This window comes from Polistes fuscatus, unplaced genomic scaffold, assembly GCF_010416935.1.
Source record: "Polistes fuscatus isolate 324 unplaced genomic scaffold, CU_Pfus_HIC Scaffold64, whole genome shotgun sequence".
Taxonomy (NCBI): Eukaryota; Metazoa; Arthropoda; class Insecta; order Hymenoptera; family Vespidae; genus Polistes; species Polistes fuscatus.
In genome coordinates this window covers 32715-53858 of record NW_025113145.1, presented here as the reverse complement: position 1 = coordinate 53858, position 21144 = coordinate 32715, and the positions used below count along the sequence as shown (strand labels likewise).

Sequence of the window (21144 nt, the reverse complement as noted above, 5' to 3'; positions counted from 1 at the left end):
TGTTGGTTATTGAAAGGGCTTTAAAATAGCTATTTTAAAACATTTTAAAATAAGTTGGTCTTTGAGAAATTAAAGTTTATGTGTACAGCTTCATTCTTTTTTTTTAAACAACCGATGTAAAATAAATAATTCTGTTTAATATCAAGTTTTAGGACATTAAAAGAGCTTTTAAATTACTGCTTTAAATGACAATAATAAAATTTAATTTGCTTGTTTACGAGTAATTAAAGTTTAGTGTACATATTCCTTCTTTTTTTAAAAAAACCGTATATATTTAAATACTTTATTTAAATCTGGTGTAGAGCATTAAAGATCGCTAAAATGACCATGTAATAACATTTTAGAATTTGTGAGTTTTCGACTAATTACAGTGTTTGTGTACAAAGTACTTCTTTATTTCAGACACTCTATGTATTTTAAATACTTTTGCTTTACATCATGTTGTTGGGCATTAAAAGAGCATTTAAATGTCTATTTTAAAACATTTTTAAATAATTTAGTCTTTGAGAAATTAAAGCTTATTTTTACAGCTTCTTCCTACTTTTTTTAAAAAAACCTATAAGATTTAAATACTTAAGTTAAGCATAAGATTTCAGAGCATTTAAAGAGCTTTAAAATGACAATATTAAAACATTTTAAAATTTGCTTGTTTTCGAGTAATTAAAGTTTATGTGTACAGCTTCATTTTTTTTTAAAAACTATATGTATATTAAATAATTATGTTTAACAACAAGTTTTAGGGCATTAAAAGAGCTTTAAAATGACTGCCATAAATGACATCTTCTAAATAACTGCTTTAAAAATATTTAAATTTGTTATTGTTCGATTAATTGAAGTTTATGTGTCCAGATTCCTTCTTTTTATAAAAACTCTTTAAATTTTAAATACTTAAGTTTTTGATCGGTTGTAGAGCATTAAAAGAGCTCTAAAACGACCACGTAATAACATTTTGGATTTGTTAGTTTCGAGTAATTGAAGTTTTTGTGTATAGATTCGTTTTTTATTTTAAAGAAACTTTTATATTTTGAATACCTAATTTCTAAATCATGTTGTAGAGCATTTGAAGAGCTTTAAAATTACCATGTTATAACAATTTAAAAGTTAGTTTTTGAGTTAATAAGTTTTGTGTACAAAATACTTCTTTTTTTTAGACAACCCTATGTATTTTAAATACATTTGCTTAACATCATGTTGTTCGGCATTAAATAGCATTTAAATTGCTATTTTAAAACATGTTAAAATAAGTTAGTCTTTGAGAAATTATAGGTTATGTGTGCAGCTATTTTCTTTTTTTTTTTAGAAAACCTATAAGTGTTAAATACTTAAGTTAAGCATAAGATTTTAAAACATTTAAGAGCTTTAAAATTACAATATTAAAACATTTTAAAATTTGCTTTCTTTCGAGTAATTAAAGTTTTTGTAACAGATTACTTCTTTTCTTTAAAAAAAACCCTATATATTTTAATAACTTAAGTTTTAAATCAGGTTGTAGAGCAATAAAAGTGCTATTAAATGTTCATGTTATACAATTTTAGAATATTTAGTTTTCGAGTTATTGGTGTTTTTTGTACAAATTACTGCTTTTTTTAGACACCTATGTACGATCGGAATCGATCATAGCCGAAAATCGATTGTAACTAAAATACGAGATTACTATGCGCACACTAAATCGATAGAGAGTTACTAGTAACTAGCATCTATAACCCCCACCACTCGACCGTCGAGTGAGAGCACCCCGCAGGGCTCATTAGAAAAGACATTCGGTCTATTCCACCGCTGGACGCCTACGAGGACACTTGGAGACAAATTAATCGGAAGCAAAGAGCGAGAGGAGCATAGAAAGACAAGGAGTTTATCTGTTAAGCGAATTTATCTTACAGATATTATAAATACGATAGTGAGAAGTAGAGGCGATAATTAACGGTGAGAGATATAATTTCTATTTCTTTCCACTTGATTACCACCGGGTAATCGTGACGAGAAGTGATCACGGACTATGTCCGTTATCCATCGTCGTCCATTGTACTGATAACAGCAGGGTTTTTTGCCGCAAGGCCTTTTCCCTGACGAGCCAATAAAGCATTGCACTTATTGGCTCAACCACGTGTTTTATTTTATTCTAATTCACCTTTTCACCTCCTTATAATAAGCTTAATCCAATCGCCGGAGGACTCCGTGTTGGAGGAATTTGGCAAATACATTTTGGTGCCTCCTGTGAGGTGTGAATTTCTGATTCCTGGTTTGAGTGAAGCTGCGTATACGGAATCGCCACTGAGAAAATCTAGTTCCTGAACATACACGCTGCCACGTCGAGCTAGTCATCACAAAGGATTCGAAAAGGAGATAAGTAGATTGCATCGTTTGTGCATACGTTTATGCGTATCCACTTTAAATATTATAAAATATTCTATAGGAAATTACGTCTTCGAACCCCGTAGAAGTTCGTAATTTCTAATATAAATTTTATTATTTTCTCTCATCTTTCTTACTAAATCGGTATATTAAAATCGGAAACAACTCATTCGAATCCACTTCAAATTTTAACCGAAGTAACGTATATTAATAGAATTTGAAAATCGCTTTGTTCACGGACAAAGGGCGAGAATAGTTTCGACGGTTACATCGCTCAGCAACGGTACACTTGTTCAAACATAAGATTAGGCGACAAAGAAATCGTGACGTCAGTAGACCCTACGTTCGGTAAACTTACCACCCCCCTTTACCAACTCACAGCTCAGGACCGTAACCGCGTAATCGGAAACCCGACGCATTATAACAAAAATTCATATATTAAAATCTTCGTATTCAACATAATTTACATTAACCCATCTTCGAAAAGTAAGATAATTAAAACCGGTAAACGATGGAACCGAAGGAACGTTTGAATCGGTTACGAAGGACATTAAAAATGCAATTGACAATTTTTGAACAAGAAATTGCCGGGGAGAGATTAGATGAAATAACATTAGTAGGTCGATTTAAGAAAATCACGAAACACTTAGAAGCATACGATCAGGCACAACTGGAGTGTGATGATAAGGATTTAGGGGAAGAAGAAATACAAGAAGTAACGTTAATATTACGCCGGTACCATGCAATAGAAGCGAGAGTTCACCCAAATCCAGTACCCGCGGCTAACATCCCGAACGATAGCAGCATAATTTCAAATCAGACGAGTACGACCGAACGACCGATTAAATTAAAACGAATTGAGATACCTAAATTTGATGGAAGATTAGAAAAATGGTTAGAATTTAAGAAAGGTTTTTTAACTCTGATAGACGCGCGGACCGACATATCCGATCTAGAAAAACACGCCTATCTTCGAGATGCATTGCAGGGCCGTGCACTCGAAGTGATTACACTATATTCAGGGGACGGGTCGAATTACAAACTCGCGTGGGAAGCATTATTAGAAAAATACGATAGAAAACGCGTACTGCTAGCAAGACTTCTCGACGCGATTCTGGATTTAACACACTCCGAGGATGATTCGGCAAGAGGGATTCAGAAACTCATAAGAGATACGGAGGCATATCTCAACATGATTGATTCGTTTAACGAGCCTCATGCCCTAACAGTGCGCGTTATCGAGCGCCTTTTACCTCGTCGCGTTCGGGAAGAATGGGATCGACAACTCAATTCGGACGATTACCCTACCCTCAAGGAACTTTATAAATTTTTAAAAGAGATAGACCACCGATACAGTGCTTCGGAGAAGCTAACGACGGATATTAAAGACGAGCCCCGCGAAAAACGTAAACGCACCGAACCGACCGCGTTACGACCGCGGAAACAACAAATTGTAAGACCCACGCGTACATTTCTCACGGAGATTAAACGGAAATGCACCCTTTGTAAAAGAAATTCTCACGCACTATTTCGTTGTAGTCGATACGGACGCATGACACCGCTCGAGCGATGGACAGTAGTAAAATCTCGGAGATTATGTCCAAATTGTTTAAAAGACATGTAGGAAACTGTCCAAGTCCACTTTGTCAGATTTGCTGCAGACCGCATCATACATCGTTACATAGGACTGATTCGAATAATCACGCGGAAAATTATGAAAGCCCGTCGCCAAAAGGGAAGCTGTCGCGACCGCGTCTCAAACCGATTCTAAAACATTATGACTTAGGCCAGTTTTTCACGTTAACCCGCGAGGTACAACGCCTCAATTACTCATGAGCGCGATGTGTCGCGTGAGAAGGGGGGACGGAACTTATAAGCAATGCCGCGCACTATTAGACACCTGCGCAGCAGCGCATTTTATAACCGAAGACGTCGCGAAGGAATTACGTTTACCAATCAGACCGTATTCAATTCCTATCAATGCCATTAATGATACACGAACTCGATCGACGGGTATTATCGAGATAACAATTCAATCCTTAGATAGTCGATATAAACGGAACCTTTCATTACTCATCGTACCCAAGATAGCCGACCAAGTTCCAAGCGAAGTCTTTCCTCGAGAACTTATTAAGATTCCAATCGATCGAAAATTAGCAGACCCTCAGTTTCACTTACCGCGACCAGTGGATATTTTGATAGGTTCCGGAGCCACGTTATCCCTTATGTCCGTTGGACAATTTCGTTTGTCACGCGCCCGCGGCGATCTAATACTTCAAAAGACGCAGTTAGGTTGGGTAGTCGTCGGCGGAATCGACTCGGAAGAATCAAAAGAAAAAACCGCACTGTTCGCGACCACAGAGTTGAGAGACCAATTAGAAAGGTTTTGGTTAATCGAGGACGCGATCGTGACGCGAACGGAAGGAACACAGGAAGTAGAATGCGAAACCCATTATACTCAAAATACAAAACGCGACGAAACGGGACGATATATAGTGCGTTTACCATTCCGCGAAAAGGGACACGATTACAGCGAGCTGTATCATATAGCTTTACGTCGCTTCCACAACCTATGGAAAAAGTTGAACGCGAACCCGGAACTTCGGAAAGAGTATGAGCGCACCATGCAGGAATATTTAACATTAGGACACATGTCGCTTGTCGAGGACGACCCGACGGGCGGCTGTTATCTTCCCCACCACGCCGTTATTAAATCAACCAGCACAACGACGAAGGTTCGAGTCGTATTCGACGCTTCTGCAAAGAATAGTCAGGGCATTTCCCTTAATAGTACATTGTTAGTCGGGCCTACGATACAGGACACATTAGTGGAACATTTACTGCGATTTCGTACATATCGATACGTGTTAACCGCGGATATAGAGAAAATGTATCGACAGATATGGATACATCCGGACGATCGGCAATATCAACGTATATTTTGGATACATAAGGATCGAATTCGTACGTTCGAGCTCAATACGGTTACATTCGGTATAGCGTCAGCACCCTTTCTCGCCATTCGGACCATAAAGCAACTAGCGAAGGATGAAAGCGTCAATTATCCCCTCGGAGCTGAGATTCTAAACCGAGATTTATACGTCGACGATCTCATCACGGGAACCGACGATGTAGAGACACTCGGGAGAATACGAGACCAGACCATCGAGATATTAAAACGAGGCGGTTTTAACATACGGCAATGGGCTTCCAATTATAGGCCGATTCTCGATAAATTAGATACAAAAAAGGTTAACGTCGAATTCTTCTCCGGAGAAACATCGATCCTAAAGACACTCGGAATTTCATGGAATACACATCATGATCATTTGATCTATACAGTCGCGCCGATAGACCTTCATGAGAAAATCACAAAACGTCGGATACTGTCGGAAATCGCGAAAATATATGACCCACTGGGATTATTAGGCCCCATTATCTTAACAGCTAAAATCTTGATCCAAGATTGCTGGAAAACTAAGGTCGAATGGGACGAGTCGGTACCTAATGCATTGCATTCCTCCTGGACAAGGTTCGCGGAACAATTAAAATTAATTGACAATTTGACCATTGAAAGACGTTTGATCATTGATAATCACATGAAGTACAAATCCACGGATTTTGCGATGCGAGTCAGGCGGGTTACGGTGGCAGTTTATACGTAAGATCGCGAGATCAAGTTGGTAACGTACACGTACGATTATTCTGCGCGAAGAGCCGCGTGGCTCCACTTAAGGACACGACCATACCGCGATTAGAATTATGTGGAGCATTAACGCTTGCTCGACTATATAGAGAGATACGGGCATCTTGCGGAATAAGACCTAACAAGATAATCTTTTGGTCCGATTCCACGATTGTATTAGGTTGGTTAAGAAGGATCCCAACACGTTGAAACAATTCACGGCGAATCGCGTACGCGAAATCCAGGAAATTTGTGTAGGGATCACGTGGCGGCACGTACGTACAGAGAACAATCCCGCGGACGCATTATCTCGCGGACAACTTCCACGCGAATTCATAAAAAACAATTCGTGGTTTCATGGCCCTTCTTGGCTTCGCCGACCGGAACTTGAATGGCCAATTCAGACCGAAACAGAGACAGACGAACTACCCGAACTTAAAAAAATTCCATTATTGATGACACGGATCGAACCGGAGAGCATCTTTCGGCGATTCTCTAACTACACGCGATTATTAAGAATCACAGCTAGATGTAGAAGATGGGTCAAAACCAATTCATATCGGGGAGAAATTTCGACCGCGGAAATAATAGATACAGAACGACACGTACTCAGGCTCATACAAAATGAACAATTTCGCGCCGAAAAGGATAGATTAACTGAATCGGGGGGAGTAAAGGGCGCAAGACTCGCCGCGCTAAACCCAATCATCGATGAAACGGGCTTGATTCGAGTAGGAGGCCGATTAAAGAATGCGAACTTACCTTTCCAGGAGAAATGTCCAATATTATTACCATCGCACCACCACGTGACCGATCTCCTCATCCGGAAATTCCATGAACAAAATTTTCACGCCGGCATACAAACTACTCTCTACGCTATACGCCAACGATTTTGGCTTTTGGACGGTAAGAATCAAGTGCGAAAAATCGTACGTCATTGCGTACGTTGCATTCGATTCCGTGCATCTGGCATACAATACAAAATGGGCGATCTACCGAGATCTCGAGTCCAAGAAACCATCGCGTTTTCCCACACTGGAGTGGATTTCTTTGGTCCACTCTATGTGAAAGAAAAGAAATACCGAAATAAGGGTCGCGTGAAGGTATACGGGTGCATCTTCGTCTGCATGTGCATAAAGGCCGTGCATATCGAGTTAGTCAGCGACTTGACAACAGACGCTTTTCTGGCCGCCTTTCGACGCTTCACGGGGCGAAGAGCGATTCCATCGCACGTATATTCGGATAACGGTACCAATTTTGTCGGGGCGAACAACCAATTAAGGGAATTATACGCGTTAATCGAATCGGAAGAGTACAAAACAAAGATCCATAATTACGCGACCGACCAAAGAATCTCGTGGCACTTCAACCCCCCATTATCACCTCATTTCGGAGGTCTATGGGAGGCCGCGGTTAAGTCATTCAAACACCATTTTAGACGGGTGGTAGGAGAAGCCTTATTTACATATGAGGAACTGAACACATTCGCGATCGAAATCGAAGCCATATTAAATTCGAGACCTTTATGCCCTATTTCGTCAGATCCGAACGATGCGACAGCTCTAACACCTGCACATTTTTTAGTAGGAAGACCTCTTAATATGCTACCAGAAGAAAACTACGAAAACACGCCGATAAATCGACTATCGTCATGGAAGCACATTACAAAGGTGCGACAAGACTTCTGGCGACGGTGGTACATCGAATATTTACGCGAGCTGCAGAAACGACAGAAATGGAATAATTCCCAATATAAACTGGAGAAGGACACAATAGTCATCCTCATCGATAAAAATCAACCCTGCATGAGGTGGCAATTGGGACGGATCATAGACGTCCATCCCGGAGAAGACGACGTGGTTCGGGTAGTAACCATAAAAACTACTCACGGAAACATCAAGCGAAACGCGACAACCATCTGTCCTTTATTAAGTGATAGATGAATAGTTTAAATATGCACGCTAGACGAAATATTAAGACATAATGTAATTTGCAATAGATAAGCTTGTACGTACAAGATATACAAGATATATAAGTCGCCTGGCCAGCGACATTATAACGACGCTAAACGATCTACGACAAACCCATTGTAACCTGAATTAAGAAATTAACGTCATACCTACGTAGGTTAAGAATATTGTTGATAGGTACCCTCTCAACGGGGGGAGTATGTACGATCGGAATCGATCATAGCCGAAAATCGATTGTAACTAAAATACGAGATTACTATGCGCACACTAAATCGATAGAGAGTTACTAGTAACTAGCATCTATAACCCCCACCACTCGACCGTCGAGTGAGAGCACCCCGCAGGGCTCATTAGAAAAGACATTCGGTCTATTCCACCGCTGGACGCCTACGAGGACACTTGGAGACAAATTAATCGGAGCAAAGAGCGAGAGGAGCATAGAAAGACAAGGAGTTTATCTGTTAAGCGAATTTATCTTACAGATATTATAAATACGATAGTGAGAAGTAGAGGCGATAATTAACGGTGAGAGATATAATTTCTATTTCTTTCCACTTGATTACCACCGGGTAATCGTGACGAGAAGTGATCACGGACTATGTCCGTTATCCATCGTCGTCCATTGTACTGATAACAGCAGGGTTTTTTGCCGCAAGGCCTTTTCCCTGACGAGCCAATAAAGCATTGCACTTATTGGCTCAACCACGTGTTTTATTTTATTCTAATTCACCTTTTCACCTCCTTATAATAAGCTTAATCCAATCGCCGGAGGACTCCGTGTTGGAGGAATTTGGCAAATACACCCTAGTATTTTAAATACTTTTGCTTAACATCATGTTGTTCGGCATTAAAAGAGCATTAAAATAGCTCTTTTGAAACATGTTAAAATTGTTTCGTTTTTTGAGAAATTATAGATCATGTACAGCTTCCTTTTTTTTATACACTCGATATATATTAAATAATTATATTTAGCATCAAGTTTTAGAGCATTAAATGAGCTTTAAAATTACTGCTTTACAATGACAACTTAAAATGTCTGTTTCACATTATTTAAAATTGTTTGTTTTCAAATTGTGAAAGTTTTTGTGTACAAAGTACTTCTTTTTTTTTGACACGCTGTGTATTTTAAATACTTTTACTTAACATCATGTTTGTTGGGCATTAAAAGAGCATTAAAATCGCTATTTTAAAACATGTTACAATAAGTTAGTCTATGAGAAATTATAGATTATGTGTACAGCACGTTTCTTTTTTGTTTGACAACTTATAAGTTTTAAATATTTAAGTTTAGCATAAGATTTTAAAAAATTTATAGAGCTTTAAAATTTCAAAATTAAAACATTTTAAAATTTGCTTTTTTTCGAGTAATTAAATTTTTTGTGAACAGATTACTTTTTTTTTTTTAAAAACCCTATATATTTTAATTACTTAAATTTTATTTTAGGTTGTAGAGCAATAAAAGAGCTATTAAATGACCATGTTATAACATTTTAGAATTACTTAGTTTCCGACTTATTAAAGATTTTGTGTACAAATTACTTCTTTTTTTTAGACACCCTATGTATTTTAAATACTTTTGCTTAAAATCTTGTTGTTGAACATTAAAAGAGCTTTCAAATGGTTATTTTAAAACATTTTAAAATTAGTTAGTCTTTGAAAAATAAAAGTTTTTGTGTACAGCTTTTTTTTTTTTTTTAAAAAACCTATAAGTTTTAAATACAATACTTTAGCATAAGATTTAGAAGCATTTAAAAAGCTATAAAATAACAATATCAAAACATTTCAAAAATTGCTTGTTTTCCAGTAATATTTAATTTTTGTGTACAGATTCCTTCTTTTTTTTAAAAAACCAATACATTTAAATTACTTTATTTTTAAATCATGTTGTAGAGCATCAAAAGAGCATTAAAATGACAATATTAAAAAATTTTAAAAATTGCTTGTTTTCGAGTAATTAAAGTTTTTGTGTACAGATTCTTTTTTTTTTTTAAACCCTATACATTTTAATTACTAAAGTTTTAAATCAAGTTGTAGAGCATTAAACGATTTTAAAAATGACCGTTTTATTACATTTTAGAATCAGTTAGTTTTTAAGTTAATAAAGTTTTTGTGTACAAATTACTTCTTTTTTTTAGACACCCTATGTATTTTAAATATATTTGCTTAACATCATGTTGTTGGGCATTAAAAGAGCATTAAAATGGCTATTTTAAAACATGTAATAGTTAGTTAGTATTTAGGTAATAAAAGTTTATGTGTACAGCTTCATTCTTTTATTTAAACACCCTATGTATATTAAATAATTCTGTTTAGCAACAAGTTATAGGGAATTAAAAGAGCATTAAAATTACTGCAATAAAACTCAACTTCTAAATAACTGCGTAAATTATTTTTAATTTTTTTTGTTTTTGATTAATTGAAGTTTTAGAAACAGATTCGTTTTTTTTTTTTAAAAAACCATTTATATTTTAAATACTACTTAAGTTTTAAATCAGGTTGTAGAACATTAAAAAGATCTCTAAAATGACCATGGTAATAACATTTAGAAGTTTGTTAATTTAAGAGTTATTAAAGTGGGTAATGGACAAAGTACTTCTTTTATTTCAGGCACTCTATGTAGTTTAAATACTTTTCTAAACATGTGTTGTTGGTTATTGAAAAGGGCTTTAAAATAGCTATTTTGAAACATTTTAAAATAAGGTGGTCTTTGAGAAATTAAAGTTTATGTGTACAGCTTCATTCCGTTTTTTTGTAACAACCGATGTAAAAGAAATAATTCTGCTTAATATAAGTTTTAGGACATTAAAAGAGCTTTTAAATTACTGCTTTAAATGACAAAAAATAAAACATTTTAAAATATGCTTTTACGAGTAATTAAAGTTATGTGTACATATTCCTTCTTTTTTTTAAAAACCGTATATATTTTAAATACGTTTATTTAAATCTGGCTGGTTGTAGAGCATTAAAAGATCGCTAAAATGACCATGTAATAACATTTTAGAATTTGTGAGGTTCGACTAATTACAGTGTTTGTGACAAAGTACTTCTTTATTTCAGACACTATGTATTTTTAAATACTTTTGCTTTACATCATGTTTGTTGGGCATTAAAAGAGCATTTAAAATGTCTATTTTAAAACATTTTTAAATAATTTAGTTTTGAGAAATTAAAGCTTATTTTTTACGCTTCTTCCTACTTTTTTTAAAAAACCTATAAGGATTTGTAAATACTTAAGTTAAGCATAAGATTTCAGAGCATTAAAGAGCTTTAAAATGACAATATTAAAAATTTTAAAATTTGCTTGTTTTTCGAGTAATTAAAGTTTATGTGTACAGCTTCATTTTTTTTTTAAAAACTATATGTATATTAAATAATTATGTTTAACAACAAGGTTTTAGGGCATTAAAAGAGCTTTAAAATTACTGCCATAAATGACATCTCTAAATAACTGCTTTAAAAATAGTTTTAAAAATTTGTTATTGTTCGATTAATTGAAGTTATGTGTCCAGATTCCTTCTTTTTATAAAAAACTCTTTAAATTTTAAATACTTAAGTGTTTTGATCGGTTGTAGAGCATTAAAAGAGCTCTAAAACGACCACGTAATAACATGTTGGATTTTGTTAGTTTTCGAGTAATTGAAGTGTTTGGTGTATAGATTCGTTTTTATTTTAAAGAAACTTTTATATTTTGAATACCTAATTCTAAATCATGTTGTAGAGCATTTGAAGAGATTTAAAATTACCATGTTATAACAATTTAAAAGGTGTAGTTTTGAGTTAATAAAGTTGTTTGTGTACAAAAGTACTTCTTGTTTTTAGACAACCTATGTTTTAAATACATTGCTTAACATCATGTTGTTCGGCATTAAAATAGCAATTTAATTGCTATTTTAAAACAATGTTAAAATAAGTTAGTCTTGAGAAATTATAGGTTGATGTGTGCAGCTATTTCTTTTTTTTTTTTAGAAAACCTATAAGTGTTAAATACTTAAGTTAAGCAAAGATGTTAAAACATTTAAAGAGCTTTAAAATTACAATATTAAAACATTTTAAAATTTGCTTTCTTTCGAGTAATTAAGTTTTTTGTAACAGATTACTTCTTTTCTTTAAAAAAAACCCTATATATTTTAATAACTTAAGTTTAATCAGGTTGTAGAGCAATAAAAGTGCTATTAAAAGTTCATGTTATCACAATTTTAAGAATTATTTAGTTTCGAGTATTGGTGTTTTTTTGTACAAATTACTGCTTTATTTTGTTTTAGACACCTATGTATTTAAATACTTTTGCTTAACATCATGGTTGTTCGGCATTAAAAGAGCATTAAAATAGCTCTTTTGAAACATGTTAAAATTGTTTCGTTTTTTGAGAAATTATAGATCATGTGTACAGCTTCATTCTTTTTTTTAAAACACCCATGTAATATTAAATAATTATTTTTAGCATCAAGATTTAAAGCATAAATGAGCTTTAAAAGAACTGCTTTGAAAGAATGGACCACTTTAAAAAGTTTGCTTTATAATATTTAAAAAATTTTTATTGTCCGAGTTGTTAAAGTATTTGTAAACAAATTACTGCTTTTTTTTTAGAACCCTATGTATTTTAAATATATTTGCTAACATCATGTTTTTTGGCAATTAAAAGAGCTATAAAAGCTATTTTAAGACATGTTTAAAATAGTTAGTCTTTGAGAAATGTATAGTTATGTTGTACAGCTTCCTTTTTTTTATTATACACTCTATATATTAAATAATTATATTAGCATCAAGTTTAGAGCATTAAATGAGCTTTGAAATTACTGCTTTACAATGAAAACTTTAAAATGTCTGTTTCAAATTATTTTAAAATTGTTTGTTTTCAAATTGTGAAAGTTTTTTGTGTCAAAGTACTTCTTTTTTTTGACACGCTGTGATTTTAAATACTTTTACTTAACATTTTGTTGTTGGGCAAAAAGAGCATTAAAATCGCTATTTTATAAACATGTTACAATAAGTTAGTCTATGAGAAAATATAGATTATGTGTACAGCACGTTTCTTTTTTTGTTTTGAAAACTTATAAGTTTTAAATATTTAAGTTTAGCATAAGATTTTAAAAAATTTATAGAGCTTTAAAATTTCAAAATTAAAACATTTTAAATTTGCTTTTTTCGAGTAATTAAATTTTTTGTGAACAGATTACTTTTTTTTTTTTAAAAACCCTATATATTTTAATTACTTAAATTTTATTTTAGGTTGTAGAGCAATAAAAAGAGCTTAAATGACATGTTATAACATTTTAGAATTACTTGTTTTCGACTTATTAAATATTTTGTGTACAAATTACTTCTTTTTTTTAGACACCCTTTGTATTTTAAATACTTTGGCTTAAAATCTGTGTTGTTGATACATTAAAAGAGCTTTCAAATGGTTATTTTAAAACTTTTAAAATTAGTTAGTCTTTGAAAAATAAAAGTTTTTGTGTACGCTTTTTTTTTTTTTTTTAAAACCTATAAGTTTTAAATACATTACTTTAGCATAAGATTTAGAAGCATTTAAAGAGCTATAAATAACAATAATAAAACATTTCAAAAATTGCTTGTTTTCCAGTAATATATAGTTTTTGTGTACAGATTTCCTTCTTTTTTTTAAAAAACCAATACATTTAAATTACTTTATTTTTAAATCATGTTGTAGAGCATCAAAAGAGCTTATAATGACAATATTTAAAAAATTTTAAAAATTGCTTGTTTCGAGTAATAAAGTTTTTGTGTACAGATTCTTTTTTTTTTTAAACCCTATACATTTTAATTACTAAAGTTTTAAATCAAGTTGTTAGAGCATTAAACGATTTAAAATGACCGTTTTATTACATTTTAGAATCAGTTAGTTTTTAAGTTAATAAAGTTTTTGTGTACAATTACTTCTTTTTTTTAGACACCCTATGTATTTTAAATATATTGCTTAACATCATGTTGTTGGGCATTAAAAGAGCATTAAAATGGCTATTTTAAAACATGTAATAGTTAGTTATAGGTAAAAAGTGTTATGTGTACAGCTTCATTCTTTATTTAAACACCCTATGTAATTAAATAATTCTGTTTAGCAACAGTTATAGGGAATTAAAAGAGCATTAAAATTACTGCAATAAAACTTCAACTTCTAAATAACTGCGTTAAATTATTTTAAATTTTTTTTTTTTTGATTAATGAAGTTTTTAGAAACAGATTCGTTCTTTTTTTTAAAAAACCATATATATTTTAAATACTTAAGTTTTAAATCAGGTTGTAGAACATTAAAAGATCTCTAAAATGACCATGTAATAACATTTTAGAATTTGTTAATTAAGAGTTTTTAAAGTGTGTATGGACAAAGTACTTCTTTTATTTCAGGCACTCTATGTATTTTAAATACTTTTTCTAAACATTGTGTTGTTGGTTATTGAAAAGGGCTTAAAATAGCTATTTTGAAACATTTTAAAATAAGGTGGTCTTTGAGAAATTAAAGTTATGTGTACAGCTTCATTCTTTTTTTTTAAACAACCGATGAAAATAAATAATTCTGCTTAATATCAAGTTTAGGACATTAAAAGAGCTTTTAAAATTACTGCTTTAAATGACTAATAAAACATTTTAAATTCTGCTTGTTTACGAGTAATTAAAGTTTATGTGTACATATTCCTTCTTTTTTTTAAAAAACCGTATATATTTTAAATACTTTATTTAAATCTGGTTGTAGAGCATTAAAGATCGCTAAAATGACCATGTAATAACATTTTAGAATTTGTGAAGTTTTCGACTAATTACAGTGTTTGTGTACAAAGTACTTCTTTATTTCAGACACTCTATTTTTTAAATACTTTGCTTTACTCATGTTGTTGGGCATTAAAAGAGCATTTAAATGTCTATTTTAAACATTTTTAAATAATTTAGTCTTTGAGAAATTAAAGCTTATTTTTACAGCTTCTTCCTACTTTTTTTAAAAAACCTAGTAAGATTTAAATACTTAAGTTAAGCATAAGATTTCGTGCATTTAAAGAGCTTTAAAATGACAATATTAAAACATTTTAAAATTTGCTTGTTTTCGAGTAATTAAAGTTTATGTGTACAGCTTCATTTTTTTTTTAAAAACTATATGTATATTAAATAATTATGTTTAACAACAAGTTTAGGGCATTAAAAGAGCTTAAATTACTGCCATAAATGACATCTTCTAATCCCTGCTTTAAAATATTTTAAAATTTGTTATTGTTCGATTAATTGAAGTTTATGTGTCCAGATTCCTTCTTTTTATAAAAAACTCTTTAAATTTTAAATACTTAAGTTTTTGATCGGTTGTAGAGCATTAAAAGAGCTCTAAAACGACCACGTAATAACATTTTGGATTTTGTTAGTTTTCGAGTAATTGAAGTTTTTGTGTATAGATTCGTTTTTTATTTTAAAGAAACTTTTATATTTTGAATACCTAATTTCTAAATCATGTTGTAGAGCATTTGAAGAGCTTTAAAATTACCATGTTATAACAATTTAAAAATAGTTAGTTTTTGAGTTAATAAAGTTTTTGTGTACAAAATACTTCTTTTTTTTAGACAACCCTATGTATTTTAAATACATTTGCTTAACATCATGTTGTTCGGCATTAAAAGAGCATTTAAATTGCTATTTTAAAACATGTTAAAATAAGTTAGTCTTTGAGAAATTATAGGTTATGTGTGCAGCTATTTTCTTTTTTTTTTAGAAAACCTATAAGTGTTAAATACTTAAGTTAAGCATAAGATTTTAAAACATTTAAAGAGCTTTAAAATTACAATATTAAAACATTTTAAAATTTGCTTTCTTTCGAGTAATTAAAGTTTTTGTAACAGATTACTTCTTTTCTTTAAAAAAAACCCTATATATTTTAATAACTTAAGTTTTAAATCAGGTTGTAGAGCAATAAAAGTGCTATTAAATGTTCATGTTATACAATTTTAGAATTATTTAGTTTTCGAGTTATTGGTGTTTTTTTGTACAAATTACTGCTTTTTTTTAGACACCCTATGTATTTTAAATACTTTGCTTAACATCATGTTGTTCGGCATTAAAAAGCATTAAATAGCTCTTTTGAAACATGTTAACAAATTATTTCGTTTTTCGAAATTATAGATCATGTGTACAGCTTTATTCTTTTTTTAAAACACCAATGTATATTACATAATTATTTTTAGCATCAAGATTAAAGCATTAAATGAGCTTTAAAATAACTGCTTTAGAATGACCACTTTAAAAGTTTGCTTTATATTATTTAAAATTTTTTATTGTCCGAGTTGTTAAAGTATTTGTAACACAAATTACTGCTTTTTTTTTTAGACACCTATGTATTTTAAATACTTTTGCTTCACATCAGTTGTTTGGCATTAAAGAGCATTAAAATTGCTAATTTAAGACATGTTAAATAAGTAGTCTTTGAGAAGAAATTATAGTTTATGTGTACAGCTCCTTTTTTTTTTATACACCTTATATATATTAAATAATTATATTTAGCATCAGTTTTAGAGCATTAAATGAGCTTTAAAATTACTGCTTTACAATGACAACTTTAAAATGTCTGTTTCACATTATTTTAAAATTGTTTGTTTCAAATTGTGAAAGTTTTTGTGTACAAAGTACTTCTTTTTTTTTGACACGCTGTGTATTTTAAATACTTTTACTTAACATCATGTTGTTGGGCATTAAAAGAGCATTAAAATCGCTATTTTAAAAACATGTTACAATAAGTTAGTCTATGAGAAATTATGATTATGTGTACAGCACGTTTCTTTTTTGTTTGAAAACTTATAAGTTTAAATATTTAAGTTTAGCATAAGATTTTAAAAAATTTTAGAGCTTTAAATTTCCAATTAAAACATTTTAAAATTTGTTTTTTTCGAGTAATTAATTTTTTGTGAACGATTACTTTTTTTTTTTAAAAACCCTATATATTTTAATTATTTAAATTTTATTTTAGGTTGTAGAGCAATAAAAGAGCTATAATGACCATGTTATAACATCTTAGAATTACTTAGTTTTCGACTTATTAAAGATTTTGTGTACAAATTACTTCTCTTTTTTTAGACACCCTATGTATTTTAAATACTTTTGCTTAAAATCTTGTTGTTGAACATTAAAAGAGCTTTCAAATGGTTATTTTAAAACATTTAAAATTAGTTAGTCTTTGAAAAATAAAGTTTTTGTGTACAGCTTTTTTTTTTTTTAAAAAAACCTATAAGTTTTAAATACATTACTTTAGCATATGATTTAGAAGCATTTAAAGCGCTTAAAATAACAATATTAAAACATTTCAAAAATTGCTTGTTTTCCAGTATATAGTTTTTGTGTACAGATTCCTTCTTTTTTTTAAAAAACCAATACATTTAAATTACTTATTTTTAAATTATGTTGTAGAGCATCAAAAGAGCTTTAAAATGACAATATTAAAAAATTTTAGAAATTTTTGTTTTCGAGTAATTAAAGTTTTTGTGTACAGATTCCTTTTTTTTTAAACCCTATACATTTTAATTACTCAAGTTTTAAATCAAGTTGTAGAGCATTTAAACGATTTAAAATGACCGTTTTATAACATTTTAGAATCTGTAATTTTTTAAGTTAATAAAGTTTTTGTGTACAAAGTACTTCTTTTTTTTAGACACCGTATGATTTTATATACATTTGCTTAACATCATGTTTTTCGGTCATAATGAGCATTAAAATGGCTATTTTAAAAACATTTTAAAATAAGTTTGTCTTGAGAAATTATAGTTATATGTACAGCTTCCTTCATTTTTTTAAACACCCTATGTATTTTAACAGTTATATTAGGATAAAGTTTTAAAGCATTAAAGTGCTTTAAAATTACTGCTTTTTAATGACAACTTTAAAATGTTTGCTTTAAATTATTTAAAAATTGTTTAGTTTCCGAGTTGTGAAGTTTTGTGTACAAATTACTGCTTTTTTACCCACCCTATGTATCTTAAATACTTTTGCTTAACATCATGTTGTTCGGCATTAAAAGAGCATTAAATGGCTATTTTAAAACATGTTGAATAAGTTAGTCTTTGAGAATTATAGTTTATGTTTACAGCTTTCTTTTTTTTTTTTAGAAAACCTATTGGTATTACAAATACTTAACCACGTTGACTGCCATGTCACCCATATCGGGTGACAGCAAGAGTTCTTATCGAGCCGTTTCCCCTCTACTTCTGTGACTCCTTCCAAAGGATTTCCGGACATATTTAGATAAATATTTGACAGGAGATAATAATACTGTTGAATTTTTTAAAAATCGTTTATTAACAAAATTATTTACAGTGCAAATATTGAAGCATTCGCTGCAAAGTTGCGGTTTACCAGGGCAGCTTGGACAAAATGTAGTAGGTTTTCTAAGATTTGTTCGTGCCTTTGATCGTTCCAGTTCTTCTCTTTTATTTGCGTAACACAGTTTGCATGCGCGTCTAATGCTTTTCCCCAAATTATTTCTGCGAACGGTGATGCAATGCGTTATTCGTCGAACCGAAGGCACGGTAACATCTTCACTTAGTCCTAGTCACATGCAGCAATCAGTTCTCTGAATCGTCTAATATTAACAGTTTTTTTTGTCGCAATTTTGTAAACGACCAAAGCGTTTACAATTGACGGTCTCAGCAGAAGTTCAAGACCAAGCTTTCTATACTACTTGATTCCTTCCTCATCGTCGTGGCACAGGAAACCATTTTTTCTGAATAATCTATACCACATTTACCCTTATTATATTCGATGACAGCCAGAGGTTTGAGTTTTGCAGATGGCTGCTGGCTTGAAGAAGCAGCACGAATGTTTTTTGGGCTTTTTGTCATGATAGGAGCGTGTTTCGTAGATAATATTTTCTCGTCACGTGTATCTTTCCATTTGAGTATCACAATCCCGTTATCATCTCTTTAGCTACCATTTCTCCCCTTCTCAGTTTGCAATTAAGAACATCTTTTGGGATATGTTTTCTGTTCTGTTAAGTGTTCCAACTACATGAGTCTTGCGTCTTAGACATGATATAGCTAACTCATAGCTTGTATAAAAATTGTCAATGTACATGTTCTTCCTTATCGAAAAGTTTTCTCTGCCAGTTGTAGACACACATTGTTTGCCAATCCGGTTTCTCTAATACCTTCTGCTGATTTATTAGGTGTACAAAAGTTTCCGCTGTTTTAATGTAGATAGCGCGGTGCGGAGTTTCCGTTAACTTTCGCAGATGATATCCTGCTTAAAATTAGTTGGACGTTTAAAAACAACATAACCTTTAATATTATTGATTTCATATTGGTAAAATATAATTTTTTTTGTTGAAATTGTCCAAATTTGAGCCGATAAGCGTCATTTGCGGGAAATATTAGTTTACTTCTTTAATATAAAAAATCTGCTGCTGAGGCGCATCGATTGCTCGTAGAAGCATATGGTGAGACTGCTTTGAGTGAGAGAACGTGTCGTGAGTGGTTTCAAAAGATTAAAACGGTGATTTCGACCGTAGAAGACAAAGATCGCAGTGGAAGTCCAAAAATTTACGAGGATGCAGAATTGGGGAATATTGGAGGAAGATTCATCTCAAACACAAAAAGAACTTGTTTGTAAACATTAGAAGTCACTCAGCAAGCAGTCTCACATCGTTTAAAATCATTAAGAATGATTAATAAACAAGGAAATGGGTTCTGTACGAATTAAAGCCGAGATATTGAACGCCGATTATGCTTAAGTGAAATACTGCTTGCTAGACATAACAAAAGGGTTTTTTTACATCGTATCATCACTGGTGACGAGAACATGGATACTTTTGATAATCCAAAGAGAAAAATCATGGGGATTGCCAAGCCATGCGTCAACATCAACAGCAAAACCGAATATTCACGGAAAAAAAACTCCATGCTGTGTATTTGGTTAGATCAGCTGGGTGTAGTGTATTATGAGTTGCTTAATCCGAGCGAAACAATCACCGGAGCCCTCTATCGAACACAATTAATGAGATTGAGCCGAGCTCTGAAGGAAAGACGCCCTCAATACTATCTAGACACGAAAAAATTATTCTCTGCATGACAATGCTCGTCCACTTGTAGCGGCTTCCGTAAATAGTTGTGGAAAAACGTGATTGTGAATTGTTACCCCACCCGCCGTATTCACTAGACATTGCACCGCCGATTATCACCTATTAGGTGCATGGCACATGCTCTGTCGGAGCAGCGGTTCAATCATATGAAGATACCAAAAATTGGTTTTGTTTCGTAGATAGCCTCAAAAGACAAGGTTCTGGAGTTCTTCCGACGTGGGATACGAATGTTGCCTGAGAGATGGGAAAGTCATTGCAAGTGATGGACAGTATTTTAAATAACCTTAAAATTACCATTCTTCTAGAATAAATACTTAATTTTTAATTAAAAACGGCGGAAACTTATCTGTACACCTAATACCAGAGTATATTTCATTGCCCATGTGTCCTTCGCTTGAACATAATTGAATAATTTAATTCCGTATTGTGCGCTTTATTTGGAATGTATTGTTTGAAGATGAGTCTTCCCACGCCATGGAATTAACGTTTCACGATAACAATGTCTTTTTCAGGCGTATAAACTTCCTGATACTTTCCTTGCCTTGTTGAAAAATGGAAGTAATTTACCAAGCCGGTCATCACGGACAATGGACATATTATCGACAAAATGAAAGTTGCACCAATAATAGTTCAAATCTGTTTCGTGACATAATTCGAGGCGGTAGCCAGAAATTCTACAATTCGTTTTTGGCCCATTAAGGACATCGGACTCATTTTACAAGTCCTATCTGCCAAAATCATCGCAAGAATTGTTTTATTTCTTCAGGATTTGTGATTTCCATTTACGCTTCGTGAACCTGGAGTTAGCCTCGATTCATTTAGTTTTTGTTGTGCATATCTATTAGTTTTTATACCAGCAAGTTTATGATTTCGTCATCGCGAACAAGCTAACACACCTCATACGGATTATATCGTCAGGTAATTGCTTATTCAGACCGCCTGTTTCTTGAAAAAGAACATGATTTTTGCCGACCACTAAATTCACTCCATTCACTCTGTTTAATTGGAACATCCTTAGTATCATCAACGTTGCTTTCTTCTTCCAAGACCAAATCTCGTACATCTCGTCAACCGTATCT

General features: G+C 32.1%; 1 protein-coding gene across 1 annotated transcript in view; it reads left to right on the top strand.

Moving 5' to 3' along the window:
* The first annotated feature begins 2908 nt into the window (after positions 1-2908).
* The window catches only part of LOC122523777, a 21379-nt gene continuing 3143 nt past the window's right edge, over positions 2909-21144 (top strand). Inside the window, exons 1-4 of the mRNA XM_043645659.1 lie at positions 2909-3805; positions 3892-4105; positions 4165-6013; positions 6219-7902. Coding sequence (XP_043501594.1) covers positions 2909-3805; positions 3892-4105; positions 4165-6013; positions 6219-7902 — 4644 coding nt within the window. The remainder of the gene's footprint in view (positions 3806-3891; positions 4106-4164; positions 6014-6218; positions 7903-21144) is intronic.